This window comes from Pipra filicauda, unplaced genomic scaffold (assembly GCF_003945595.2).
Source record: "Pipra filicauda isolate LSUMZ 115617 unplaced genomic scaffold, ASM394559v2 scaffold12_size5214236_pilon, whole genome shotgun sequence".
Lineage (NCBI taxonomy): Eukaryota > Metazoa > Chordata > Aves > Passeriformes > Pipridae > Pipra > Pipra filicauda.
The window spans coordinates 3,304,854-3,319,112 of NW_024103763.1; the positions used below are offsets into that span (position 1 = coordinate 3,304,854).

Below are 14,259 nucleotides of genomic sequence, written 5' to 3' on the forward strand. Positions count from 1 at the left end.
GTAGGCTCTCACAGACTCATTGCAACTCCTGACATCTTTTACAGCTACAATTGCTCAGTGTCTTGGAAAATCAGTCTCTGATATCCAAGTATGGATGTAGGCCCCTTACTTGATGCAATCGGGTTTGAACTCTTGACATGACTTGAAAGGATGCTGTCAACCAAGAGCATTGCACACTTCTGAAAGGATATATGTTTAACATCTAGATACAATTTCATCTGTTTTTCTACCCCTACAATGTTAAAAATGTCCATTTGCTTCTTTTAGTGCGACCTGTAGATTCCTCTTCATCTAGCCCTGCGATTTCTATTCGTGAAATGGGGCATTCTGGAGCAACCAAAACAGAAAGAAGTGGTATTACTAAATTGAAGAGTGAGATGAAGCAGGTGAGGGTTTTCTGTCAATGCTCATCAGAAAGTGCAGCTGTTCTAGAACTGTGTTATGTTAGGTTCTATTCTTACTACATGACAGAAGTTGCCAAAGCTTTGATTTTAAAGCTCATCACTAACTAGAAGGCAGTTAGGGGATGTTTCCTCCAAAAATGTGCTGCCTTTTTTGTTCTTGTTTCACATGCTGAAAATAGAACAACTTGAACAAACTCTAATGCATTCATGGCATCCACTGTAAAAACAACTCTTTTATCAGCTTCAGCTAAGGAAAGGTCAGATACACAAAGTGAAGCTTTCATGCAGTGTTCATTCTTGTACTTGACCCAAGTTGCAAAAATGGACCACATGCCTTTTAGAAAAGATACATGTGGAAAAGGAATCTTGGTTTGTTTTCTTCCAGTTCTGTTTCTGTTTCTTCAGAATAGAGGATGATTATTGGTGGCAATAAAGATCAGTTAGTGATTCTTCACAGGACTTGATCAGGCAGGACAGCAGAGGCCCCTGTGAAACACATGGTGTCTGTCTCACGAGACCTGTTTGCTGTGTTTGAGCCGAGATGGTCCCTGAGCGTCATCGTGGCCGAGCTGATACAGCTGTGGTTGTGAAGGTGCTGACTGCTCTGCACCAGCCCTGAATGACTGTGCAGGGCTCACAGTCCTGCAGTGGGTGTCTGTCTTGGGGCCTGTCCAGGGAGGAGAAGGGACAAGGCACTAGGTGGCAGCATTATTTTGATTTAAATACAGTGGTGGGCCTGATCTGAAATACTTGGGCCTTAGTTGACGTTACAAGTGTAGTTCCTGCGTTGCTTTTGCATTAGATGGAAACTTGGTATTTTGCACAGAGGGGGAGCTGCCTGGTTTTATTTTTGTTCCCCCGACTTTGCCTTTCATGCTGCATCCTGGTACATCTCACTGCATTCTCTGAATAATTTACTAGATACTAATGTAATGTCATTTTGGCAGGGGGGTTGGGTAGGGTGGTGCAGGATCAACTTTGTTGTTACAGGGAACGTTTCAAGTACTTGTACTCACATCTCTGTACATGTTGAGCAACTGCAACTCTCTCAGTTTGCTGCTGTTCTTTCTTGCGTCAGAACATCAAGCCTTTGCCTGGGTCTGAACCATTAACACTGAATGTGGAGGCATGGCTTGGGGTGGGCAGTTAGAGAAAAGTGCTGTAAGTCTGAGGTGCTGCATCCACATTTCAGCAAAAAGTTTGCCTTGCAGCCGTTTGTTTAGCACTGCCCACCCAGCTGGCAGCCTGCAGCAAGTTGACCTTCTTGTGCAAAGAGAAGCTGCTGGCATTGCAGCAAATGGAGAATGGAAGCAGGGAGCTTGGTTTTCACCTCAGCCCTGAGTCACATGGAAGCTTTTGCATGCACCTCAAACTGTAGTGGTTTGTGTTGGCCATGGTCCCTTCCACTGGGACCTCAGTGGATGGCATGGGCAGCCAAATGGATGGCTTGTGGCTGCCAAAAAGGCTCCTGGCAAGGCAAGATCTGCCTCATGGTGACCCTGGGAATCAGCAGCAGCTGCTCTGAGATCAGCTGAAGTGCAACACTGAAAGAGAACAGGGGTTGTTGCAGTTTTCCCCAGAATACCTGAGCTTATTCCATATTTCTTGTCTTTGCATGGATGGGTTACTTAACCCTGTTTGTGTTCTGTTCTGTCATGGCTGTCTTTTTGATGTGTTGGTGTCTGGTTTTGTCTTGTAGTTCTTTCATGAGGGGCACTCCGTGTCCAGCAGCATGTTCGCTTCCACGGTAAAACACTGTTGCTCTGCTCCTGCTCTTCCTGTGTGTGTGTGTGTGTGTGTGTGTGTGTGTGTGCGTGCATGCAAGGTCTTGGCTTTAGAGACCTCCTGTGACTTCTGCTTAAAACCTTGTTTTCAAACCCTACCTCTCTTTGTCTTGTTCATCTTCACTGGGAACCAATTCTTGTTAGTAATCTTTTAATAGAAGTTGAGTCTTGCATTTGGATCCACTTAGGTCCTCTGAAGCTTAAGCAGTTGTAGCAGATAAAGTACTATAACAGATTTAGCTGCTTGATAGTGGATTATGTTACAGATGTCTTCAGTATTTAGAAGTAATGTAGCGTTGATAAATGCTGGCAGTGTCTGGACAGTGAGGAACCCAGAATAGCTTCAAGTTGCTGAGACAGGGGTTTTATGGGCATGGCTATCTCCTCAAGCAGTCATCTTCTTTCAAGGCAGAGAACTGTCGCTCTTCTTAAGCTCTCACTCTTAAGAAGGAAGATAATTGCTTAACTATTTTACCAACAGAGACCTCAACAATTTAAAGTTAGTCTGAAGCTCCAAATGTGTCATGGAGAGACGGGAAGTTTGCAGCTATGCATGTCCTTTGAACTGGCTGTTGTGATTTGTGATTCTCTGCATCTTCAGACTTATTGTCAATGGCACACCTCCCAAATGTCATAAGTACACAGCTGCAGAGCACCACTAGCCCTGTGGCCTGGCCTGACAATTGTCAGGTTGCTGTTGCCTCTCTCTTCCTGCATACCAGTGCAGAAAGGCAGGCTTCAAGTGTGCGTTTGATTGAAGTGCACATATTTAGCTGTTCAGGGAGATCTTTGCTTCTCTGAACCACCTGAGTAGTCAGATTAATTATTGTATACAGATGGATTTCTCTACTTTGGCACTGACACTCCCACTGAGCTCCTGCATCCCCAAGCTCGGGATGGAGGAAGTTCTGTCTGTCATGGTCAGTGTGCAGTGGAAAGGAGAAACAAGCACTGAAACATCAGGAGAAGACCACCTGCGCCTCATGAACACCAGCAGCAGTGGAAATGGATTGTTCTCATTTGCTGTGGATTTTTTGCAGAGCTTGGCTATGCAAAATCCGTGAGCCTGCATCTTCCAACCATGCAGTTTTCAGTCTTAGTGCCCTCCTTCCCCAGTACCTTGCTCAGGTGGTTTCTTACCCAGAGATGATGGGATTTCAGATGGGGCTATCAGTGAAGTCCTTTCTGGGCTGAAGGTAACAGGTGTGCAAAAAGGAATGAGAAAACAAGAGCTCAGTCTGGGAGTGCAAGGAATAGGCAGACTGTATGTGAGGAAATCAGAACAGCAATTTGGTGGTAGTGCCATAACTTTGAACACAATTTGCTGTCTAATTTAGTGTCCAAGTCTAGTAGGGTAAAAAACCAGAGCAATAAGGGTAATAAAGGAGAACAAGACTGACACAGAGAGGCAAACGTGATGATTTCATGGCCACATGAAGTCAATTTTTAATCTACTTATTTTAATGGAACTTTTGCATGGTGGACCTCTCTTGCTGGACTCATAGACCCTTTGGTTCTTTTACAACAGCGAGCCCAATGTCCAAGTGAACCAGACTTACCTGATCCCCCCATCTTGAACACCAGTGACACGGCCCTGGAAGCCAGCTTGGGCTTGTTAAAGTAGTCAGACCTTGTGTTAAACCAAGCACTGAAGTTTACTGTGTTATGCCATGTTGAACTGCTTGCCTGTTTTGTTGAGAAATTACTGAAGTACTCGAGAAGTGAAGCTTGTTTTTTAGGGGAGAGATACAGATCAATCCTGCTCCATCATCCTGTCTGACACCATGGCCTGTATTTTTCCCCTGGTTCTGAGGTAGCATTATAACAAAAATGTATTGACCAGGCGTGGTCAATACACCCACTTGGGGTGGTAGAGGGCAATTAACCAAGGCTTTAATGTCCTTACAGAGGAGCAGCACTCCATCATCTCCCACCAGTACTTCTCCTACTGGCTCCAGTGGAGACATGAGCTGGGGTGACCGAAAGGGGCAGTGGCTGCGCAGAAGGAGGCTTGATGGTGCTATTAACAGAGTTCCTGTTGGCTTTTATGAGAAAGTGTGGAAAATCCTTCAGAAGGTAAGTTGGCTGCTATGGAGGGCAGGAAGCAAGAAGGCTGCACAGTAACTTGGGGAAGTGGTAGTCCAGAGGTAGCATCTTGCCAGGAGTTGGTCTTCAGCTGGAAGACTGGTGGAAACGAGAGTCATTAGTGAAAGTGTGTCTCTTGAACATAAAAGGGCTCCATTAACACAAGTTCACATGTTTTTTTGAAAGTTTGTTTTTTTCTGAAACCACCAATGCTGAATTTTGGCTGAACTTGCATCCCACAGCCTAATGCACGTTGTCAGTGCAGCTGATGGGCACTGCAGTGCAATGCAGTTCTGTGCTGCAGTTCAGAAGGGCTGTGAGGAATGAAGTAGGAAACTGCACTGACTATTCCAGAATGTCTTGAGATCTCTTACTGGCTCTTCTGAGGTGTATAGCATTCTTGACATTTTTTTGTTTATTCTCAAGTGAAAAGTAAGTCCTTGCCAGCACCTCAGAGATCAGGGGTTTGGAAAGGTGTTGAAGCAACTCTACAGGAAGGAGGAGAGGGAAATTATGAATTTTTATCTATTTCATAGTGATTATGCACCTGTTTTTTTTCTTTGCTGAATGTGAGCCAGTGTTCAGGACCTTGCAGCACTGAGCTGTTCATGCCTGCTTAGTTGAGAAAAGACTGCGACACTAGTTTAGGCTGGTTTTGGTTGTCCTTCTAAAATCAGTTACACTGAAACTCCTAGTGTTGATGTCAGCCAAGATGAGTCATATGTGACCTCTTGGCTATTTACTAATGGGATCTTTCAGTAGAGTGAGCATCACTTCTGACCTATCTTAATAGCTAGGAGCATTTTTATGGTTTTTTTTCTGCCTATTAAAATGAATTGTGCTTATTTAATTTGTTTTCAGTATTTCATTCTTCAGATCTCTTTGGACTATTCATAAAATCTGTCTCCTCTTCTTGGTGTGTGTTTCTGTACCTCAGGTACTCAGATATGTCACTCCTTAGCCTGCCTTCTCACCACTTAGGTTTTGTCACTCTTTCCTTGTGTCACTTGGTACTTCTAACACCACCTCTGCCCCACTGGTTGACACCCTTGAGGTGTGGTGCCCTGGATCTGAAACACGTAACTAAGGGTTGTTCTAGGGAAAATGAGAAAGGTTCTCGCTTTTGTGGTCTGTTGTCCATAATGCTTTCATGTTACCTTATTTCTACTTCCTTTCGAGCAGAATGTTCTCATTAATTTGTTTCCCTCCTTTGTGTGCCTCTTGCTGTAGTGGCTCTCTTTAAGTACTGGAACACAGCACTCTCTTGTGTGTCATGTCAGGCTATTTCTTATGTTTGCCAGGTTACATAATAACTTCTTTAGCATAGATGAAATATAATATTTTGGAACAGGGTTTTTTTGGTCTCATTTGGGGGTTTTTGCTTTGTTTTTTTTCTGTCTGAAAGTTGTTACATATTGGCTCAAAAAAAGAGAAACTCTCAGAAGATTTACTTGCAGGAACTGTAATTTCTGTTCATTGTTGAAATGTTGTTTCAGTGCCATGGTCTGTCCATTGATGGGTATGTCCTTCCTTCTTCAACCACCAGAGAGGTACAGTAAAATGCCAATGATTTGCAGAGATTTTCTCCCCATGTGTTGAATGCTGGGTGTGACAGTGTAACATGCAGCAGGGATGCTGTTGCAGATCCTTGGTTTCAAGGTTAGAACATCCGGACTTTCCCCAGCACCTCTGCTGGCTTCCCCAGGTCTGGGCAGATGTGTTCCTCCCAGGCAGGCCTGGGAGAGTGTTTCTGGCAGGTTTTCCCCTTTGCTGAGCCTGCCTTCTGGATACCTTTACTCTCCCCGTGTGCCCAAAGAGCAGAGCTTGAGAGAGGGTGGATGATGGCAGTCCTCGCTGGGGGGAGATGAGGATACAGTGCAGACCTGTTGGAGTAAAACAGACATGTTCCTTGCCACTTACTTTTTTTTAATATGCTGCAACACCAGCCAGTGTATTTTGGCTTCACAGTCTCAAAAGTAAATACCAGTTAAGAATGATTGTTTCTAACCAAAGCTTTGACTTTTTAATTCCATAACCTTTCCTTACAATTTTTTCCTTAGTTCAATTGCCTTTAGGTGCTCTGGCAAGTTTTGAATTCACATCTATAAAACAAACTCTTGTGAACAGTAATCCATCAGAACAAGAGAGATGCTTGTGTGCTTGAGACTGTTTTCCTGTCTGGTTCCCTTGGATTTGTCTCTGGCTTCCTTCTCTTCTGAGGGATGATGGCAACAGCTGAAGAGAGGAGCTGGAATTTTCTGCCAAATTTAAATGTTGCTTTTTGGGTTTTTTATTCAGAAAGGAGAGCTTTATTTATCCCTATTGTGTAGGTAAATAGGCTTATATTTTTAGCCTGTCAGACTTAGACAGTATCTAATTTTGCTGTTTAAAGAATTCGAAAAAATAAGCACAAACCTCCTAAGGCAACATAACATCCACAGAGATATGCCAGTGCAAATTAAGATGCTCTACAAACAGTATAGCTATACCTCTGCATGGCAAAGCTTTAGGGGTTTATTTAAAAATCACCCCTCTAAGCAGGTGGTTATTTTTAAAACTTAACAGTAAGTTTGGCTTTGCAACTAACCTGTGATGCCAGAGAGACACTTACAAGGCAGAGTGTGTGAGATCACAGCCTGAGGAGCAAAGAGTTAATTTGCCAGCTAAGCATCAGCAGCCCTGTATGTAAGTGAGATGTGTATGTGATGGGTTGCAGGGCTGGAGCAGCTTCTGGAAGTTGTGTAACTGCAGAATCAAGGTCTAGCAACACGAAAACTTTCTGTAAGTGCTAAAGCGGCACAAACATTTCGTTCGCTTCAGTCAGTCTGCCCCCATGTGCAGAGAGGAGCATATGTTTCAGAGCTTGCAGGATGTAGGGAACTAGTCTTTTGGATTTGTCAGTTTTTCTCTCTATTTCCACTCAAACTTGCCAGATGACCCCGTGCGAAATCAAGTTTGCTGTGCACGTGGAGTCGGTGCTGAACCACGTCCCCCAGCCTGAGTACAGGCAGCTCCTGGTGGAAGCTATTCTGGTCCTCACGTTCCTCTCTGACATCGAGGTGAACAGCATCGGGGGCATCATCCACGTGGACCGAATCGTGCACATGGCCAATGACCTGTTTCTGCAGGAGCTGGTGAGTTTAAAGGGCAGTGGTGGGAAGTCTCCTCCTCTGAAAATTATCTCCTGCTCCTTTTTAAATATGTGTGATGGCCTGGTTCCTTCCCCTACAAAGACAGACAGAATCACTTAAGTATCTTCTGGAAATACATTCGGAAAGCTAATTTAAGAATTGTGGGAGATTTAAATGGAATAAAATTGTAGTGGCTAACAAGCTCTGAAGGATATTGTTAGATTGAAGTGAGGGTTTGCTTTGTCAAGGCATTAGAATTACTAATATTTGAGTAATCCCACCCTTTCCCCCCAAAGGACAAAAATCTGTGAAGTTTTATGTTCTTCATTTACTTACACTGATCCAACTAAGTCATGTGGGCCCTATAATAATCCTGATTAAGGTTTTCATGAGGGAAAGGAGAATTGCTTTTGGTATTCAGCACAAATGGAAAATCATAACATGGTGGGTTTTTTCTAATAAATAAACATGCATGCCTAACTTGCCCTTCTTCTTTGCTTGTGTCTTTTCAGAAATCATTTGGAGCTACTGGCAGTATCTTGGAGAAGGACATAGCCACAGGAATTTGCCACTTTTTTTATGATAGTGCTCCAAGCGGGGCCTATGGCACCATGACATACCTAACAAAAGCCATAATTATTTATTTACATGATTTCCTGCCTAGCACAGGCTGTGCCATGCAGTAAGTGATGCCTCGTGCGGGAGGGAAGGCTCAGAAGCTCTTTCTCCCCATTTCCCTGTTGTGAACCTCGTGGTTACTTGCTGCCTGTGTGTGTGCCGTGCACTACCTCAGCATTGGACACTGGTGACCATGCTCTGTGCATGCCCTACCTATGGAGGACAGGGAGCTGGAATTTGGCCCAGTTTTAGGAGAGTGTGAAAGAAATAACAAATAATGAGGCTTATTCTGCCCAAAGTGCATAAATGTAATTCATAGTAAATTAGAAAGAATTATACAGTTCTGCCAAGGGGAAAACAGATTATTCTGTGGAGATCAAAAGGCATAATAAAACAAGGGAGCTGTATCTCGGGCATAGAGTCTCCCAAATAAGGGAAGTGATGGAATTCATTAATTTTTCTCCTGCTGTGTGTAAATGTACATCATTGTGAATCACTAATGCACAATGTGAAACATCCAGGGAAATGTAAATTAGAGGCATAGGAATAACTTGAAATAACCCAGTGATATTTCTCATACACGTTTATCCTGGATCTCTTCTCACTTGCAGTAGAGACAAACATCTTGCAATATCCACTAATTTGAGAGGATAGCCTCTGTCAGGAAACTGCATCTGTCTTTAATCTGAACAAGACAGCTTCCTTCCCTGCCTCCCTGAGGCTTTGGAGGCAAAATCTGAAGATTCCAGCTTCTCCAAGGTGACAGACACTTTTATGCCTGTAATCCTTTCCTCTGAATGGAGCAAGATAAACCGCTTCCACTCAAGCACCCTTTCCAAGTCTCCCAATTGTTTCCCTTGCAAACAGCCTCAGAGTTAAGAATGGCATAATTGTGGCCCTTCCAGCACAGTGTGAGTTTATGGAAGGCTTTGATGTTTCTCTTTTTTTTCCTTTCCCTTTTTTTTTTTTTTTAATTTTTCTTTTTAGTTTGAAGCTGCACTGGTCACATATAGTAAGAGTTTGGGCTGCCTGGAAGTCTCCCTTCAGACAGTTCCCACGTTAGTGCTGGCACCTTGAATCCATCCAGTGGAAACTCTGAGCTGCTGCAGGGAGAACAGGTGCAGGGCAATGGTCCCATGGCCACTGAAACTGAAAACAGCGGTAGGCGGCCTCTGAAGAGGAAAACCCTGCTGTACCCCAGGCAGGATTTTCCTTGTGCTGACACTGTTGGCTTTGTCAATAGCCACGTGCCAGCATCTGGCTGACAGCTTAGGAATATGGCAGTAGCTTTAGCCTCTCCATGGCCACAGGCTCCCCCAGCACTGCTGCCACGTGAGCAGGAGGGATCAGAGCAATTCTGTCTTGCCTGATAGAGGGGAAAAGAGCAGACAGGCCTGTAAAATTTTCTGAGCTAATAAGCCTGATTAATTATATTTCTGTGAGCCTCCCCTCCACTCTTTCAAAACAAAACTATACCGTTTGTATAGGATTTGAAAACTTTTTTTTTTTTTGTAATGGTGGGTGGTGCTTTTGAGAGTGAGCTTTTTGTTTCCAGTTTTATACAGGTATCTGAAAGACCTTGACAAAATGACAACACCCTGTCTCACTTGCCAGTTGCCAGCACTCATGGTCCCAAGGAGGCTGAGCCCCTGATGGCCGTGCCACCCTGCCTGCTGTCCCTTTATACACTCGATGCTGCTGTAGCAATGTCTGGGCACTGCCTCAAGACAGTGAAGGCATGGGAGGCCTTAGGAAGTGATTTATTGTTTTTGCAGAGACCAGAGGAGTTTGGCAGTCCAGAGGCCCAGGAACCCTTGGATTGGGTGCTCCAGAGATACCCTGTGTTAACCACCATGAGAACTATGGGCCTGTGGAGTGGCCAGCATAAAGTGACAGTTCAGGTGCAATTAACACTTGGATGTGGAAGTCATTTTATTGGCATGGTGCCTGTTTTGTAGGGGTTTGCCTTCATTATGGTTTGGTTTGGATTTTTTTCCTTTTCATATGTATTGTTAGAGCTTACTTGGCTTGTTTCCCAGTAAATGAAAGTAAAATCCTTTGTCTAGTTTAAGCAGATGTGACAGCGCAGAGTGTGAGCACACAAGAGCTGGTATGATGGTTTCTTGTTCTACCCAGTATCATATGAAAATTTACTAGTAGCTGTTATTTTTGCTTTTGTTTTTTGAATCCTAGATTGTGAGAGATGCAAGATGATTTTCATTCAGTCTTAATTTTATTTTTTAACCTACAGCATGATCTTGTTTTCAGAAACAAGAAGGGTGATGTAGTTGGTTTTACATTAAGCTGCCTTGAAGTCTAAAACAATGAAATGTATGGCCTAACATACCTGGTCACCTCTTAACGCTTCTTTTTTTAATGGCAGTGTCATTGGTGTCTTTAGTATGAAATTCACAGTATGAACCAGGTCATGGTATATTTATGATTATCATGAGTTACCACATGAAATGCAGGCACTTGGAAAGTATTTATGTGGTAATTTGAAGAGTTTAGGTAGCTGATGGTGAAAGCTGGGACTCAAACACACAGCTAGGGGAAGGGAAACTCGTGTTATTTCCAGATCAGGCACAGCTTCAGCTTGCAGCTCATTCCACTTGGAGAGCTGCATTGTAGTGCAAACCTAATCAAGCAAATAAGGTTTTACACAGACCTCCTGCTTTGCTGAGGATTCCTGGTGTATGTTAGGCTGCTGCAAAGCAGAGCTGGCACTGGCAGTGACGAGGGTGTGCTCACAGATAAAATACATGACGACTTTGCAATTTGTGTAGGGCTGAGCTAATTGGCAGAGGCTCAACTTGGCCGTGCGGCTTCCCTGGGGAGCCAGCAAAGGATGACACTGCCAGCTTCCAGTCCCTGGAAACGCATTTATGGAAAGAAAGCAAAGGTGAACAGACACATCCTGTGCCTCAGAAACAAGGGCATTAGTGAATTAAAATAGACCACCTGAGAGCTGCTTGTCTCAGCCTGACAGGCACTGCTGCCCTAAGCACTTTGGAGCTGTGGGGTCAGAAGCACCTACGCAGTGCTGGAGGCAGCCAGATGTGCCTGGAGAGAGGAATGGGGCTGGGTGGGGCCATTGGCCAGAACGATGATGGGTGTCCAGCTCAGAGCTCATACCACATGCTGGCTCCAAACCGGCTCCTCCAGGCCAGTGCCCTCCCTGCTCCCTGATCATGGCTGTTTCCTTCCCCCTGCTGCCGAGTGAAGGACATGGGTTTGTCTAACTAGACAGATCAAAAGCACCTTTGATCTCCCTCAGCTGCTGGTCCCACAGGTAAATGTGAAAACTTAATGGGTGGAGTACAAAGTTTGCCTGGCTTCTCTCCTGCTAATTGTAGTTTCCTTCCTTAGGGAAAGAGCCCTGCTTGTTTCTGGAAGGTGCAGGTGAGCTGCACAGTCCCTAGCTGCCCTATAAAGGCGTGGCCACTTTCTGTGGTGAGTGGTGAAACACCTGGGCTGCCCCCTGCGGGCACGGGGCACTGCAGGACTGTGTCACCCCTCCAGCAGCAGCCAGGGGCTTGAGTGAAGCCAGAGCCTGGGTCAGTCCAGGTGCAACCTTGGGCACTTTCTGGTGTTATCCACAGTTAGGAGCAGAGTTGTCCATTAAGCAGGAGAGAGATGCCACCAGTGGTGGCATCTGTAGCTGTAGGGTGAGAGTTTGGGCACTTATCTGCAGATTGATTCAGTCCCTGCTCAAAGAACCAGTCACATCTGCAATGTTTAGTAGCCACTGCATAGAATTGTGACTAAAAGGGATTGGGAGTGGGGTTATAGAAGAGCTTCAGCTCAAATGGTTTTAAGTACAAGCAGCAGGGCTTTTTCCCACTCCCAGTTTCAGTCTCGAGTGGAATTTATTCCTGGTGTTAGATGTTTCACAGTTACTCCCCTGCCACCCCCCCTTCTTCTGTCAGGGGTAAGGGGGCTCTTGTGTGCTGCCAGCAGCTGACAGGACAGGGGCTTTCTTTTTTGGCTCAGTAATTCAGCTCCTCTCATACTTCAGTGCTGCATCCCCAAAAGCCTCTTACTGCCTGCCGAGTGCAGCACTGCACTGCGACTGTACCATGGCATCCCCTCTCATGAAGTGATCCCTCAAGGCGAGTCCCCTTCAACTTTATGTCATCTTCAGGAATGTGTCATTAGAGGGGGACATCTAAACTGACGCTGTGAGTCGTGTTTCAGAGCTCCTGTGCCTCGCTGCACACCCTGGCTTTGTCCTCCTTACTGGGATGGGTGGCAAAGGAGGACTCCAGGGCTTCACCATCCCATTCCACCTTGTCACTTTGCACCTACAGCATGGAAGCCAACAGTGGGAAGCAAGAGCCCACAACACACTGTGGTGTTTGTCCATCTTAAGTGGAGCCTTTTTGTCACTCCACTGGAATAAGGTGGGACTGTTCATCACAGTGCATAGATCAGCATAACTGCATGCCAGAAACAGACATTAAGTATTACCAATGCCATTAACATTTTATTGTAAATTTTGTTGGCACTATTAAAGATTTTTCTTTCCCCCTCCCCCAAAGCAATAGAAATAAGTGTGTGCATGTTTATTTATTTGTCTGTCAAGTTACAAAATACTTCTGGAAAAGTATTCTGGATTTAATTGTAAAAAATAAGATCTAAGAGAGAGAGCAGTGCCTTAAGCTCTGGCTGCTGTTACACTCTGTGATGATAAACTGGGAAGGATGCTTTTTCTTGTACTTTCAACACTGTTATTAAATAAAACCAAGCTGATTTACTTAGCTCATCTTTAGCTAATACAATTTAAAAGGAGACTAGACTGAAACCTTTTCCTTCCCAAAAAGCACATTATGTGCATTGTATTTACTAAGGTTAAATGAGGTGATACTTTTACCAAAAAGCTCCTGATCCGGTGTTGCTTTTGGAGTGTTATATGCAAAAGAATTAAGTCCAGATCTCCCGACTCTCCCCCCGGGAACTGACAGGGTGGTACTGGCAGGAATGGGAATATTGGTTTGCAGTAGGGGAAAGGAGATGGGCAGGTGGACTTTTCCATCTTGCTGCATTTGAAAAACTCTAATTCAGAATTTCTTGGTTCCCTTTTCTTGGTAAAGAATTTATGTTTATCTATATGCAAGAATATTTAGGTTCATAATACCAAAATATGTTTACTTTGTGTTTATACTCATTTCTTTGTTTTTAAGAAACCCAGTTCATCTTCAGGAAAAGTGTTCTACACTGATAGGGGGCAGGGTACCCAAATACAGGCAAAAAGACACCCCACTTAACTACTTAGACATTACTCAGAAAGCTAAAGCTTTATTTTGTGATCTTTTGTATGTTACATTAACATGCTATGGATTTAGTCATCATTAAGGTGATGAGTTATGACTGTTTCTTAGCTCCAAATTCCAACAAATGTGGCAAAAAGTTACCAGTCGTAAGAGGAAACTTAGCACAAGTGTAAACACCTTTCAACCAAGATCCTGTAAGTTGTGTCTGTAAAGCTGGGATAGACAGTGACCTGGAATGATTTAGTTCCACTCTGTCACCCAAAGAGCAAATTTAAATGCAGAACAACCTATTTTAACTAGATGGTTCTTCCTTGGTTTCCTTTCCTGCACTGGACACTCCATAGTCAGTGTCTCTTGTGCCTGTTTCATAACCAAGGAGGGTCTGATATGTTCCTTGTGGTCACCAGTGCTCTCAGCTGTTGCCAAGGACCACTGAGAGAAATTAAACCCAAGTCTCTTCCTACACTCTTGAAGGTGTGACCTTGGCAGTGTTCACGGATTAGATTAATGGGGGACATGGGGGAGGGTAAGTTGTAAGGTACTGGCAGTGTATGGCAGTGACACAGGAATGCTGTTAGTGGGTTTTCATCTCTTCTGTCTCATTAATTGCAGGTACATATCATCCAGGAGGGACTACATAAAGGCTTACACGGTGACCTCAGTGCATATCGTATCATACTGTATCGAGCAGCCCTTTTATGACTAAGGACAGGAAGGTGAGCTTCCAAGACAGCTCACAAGTTCTGCCTTTTCATGAGTTTTCCTTTTCCTCGACTCTGTGAACAAAGTGAAAGGCCTCTAAAAATTCATTGAAGTCAATGTGGCCATCTTTGTTGTGGTCTATACTCAGGACTAATTTGTCAAGGGAGTCATCCTGTACATCAATTCCCACATGAGAGGTGAAGAGTCTCCATGTCTGGCTGAACTCCTCAAGAGAAATCAGACCTAAAGGAGACAGACAGCA

General features: G+C 44.3%; 2 protein-coding genes across 3 annotated transcripts in view; one reads left to right on the top strand and one right to left on the bottom strand.

Moving 5' to 3' along the window:
• PHKA2 (phosphorylase kinase regulatory subunit alpha 2) overlaps positions 1-12,782 on the top strand; it is a 47,046-nt gene extending 34,264 nt beyond the window's left edge. The window contains exons 27-31 of one of the 2 annotated variants that reach the window (XM_027738229.2): positions 268-386; positions 4,097-4,264; positions 5,770-5,823; positions 7,207-7,407; positions 7,917-12,782. In XM_027738229.2, the coding sequence (XP_027594030.1) occupies positions 268-386; positions 4,097-4,264; positions 5,770-5,823; positions 7,207-7,407; positions 7,917-8,090 (716 nt within the window). In that variant the 3' untranslated portion in view covers positions 8,091-12,782. The remainder of the gene's footprint in view (positions 1-267; positions 387-4,096; positions 4,265-5,769; positions 5,824-7,206; positions 7,408-7,916) is intronic. The other variant, XM_039378019.1, reaches the window with a different exon arrangement.
• A 503-nt stretch (positions 12,783-13,285) lies between these two features.
• PPEF1 (protein phosphatase with EF-hand domain 1) overlaps positions 13,286-14,259 on the bottom strand; it is a 34,838-nt gene continuing 33,864 nt past the window's right edge. The window contains exon 18 of the mRNA XM_039378023.1: positions 13,286-14,240. Within this exon, the coding sequence (XP_039233957.1) occupies positions 14,047-14,240 (194 nt within the window). The 3' untranslated portion in view covers positions 13,286-14,046. The remainder of the gene's footprint in view (positions 14,241-14,259) is intronic.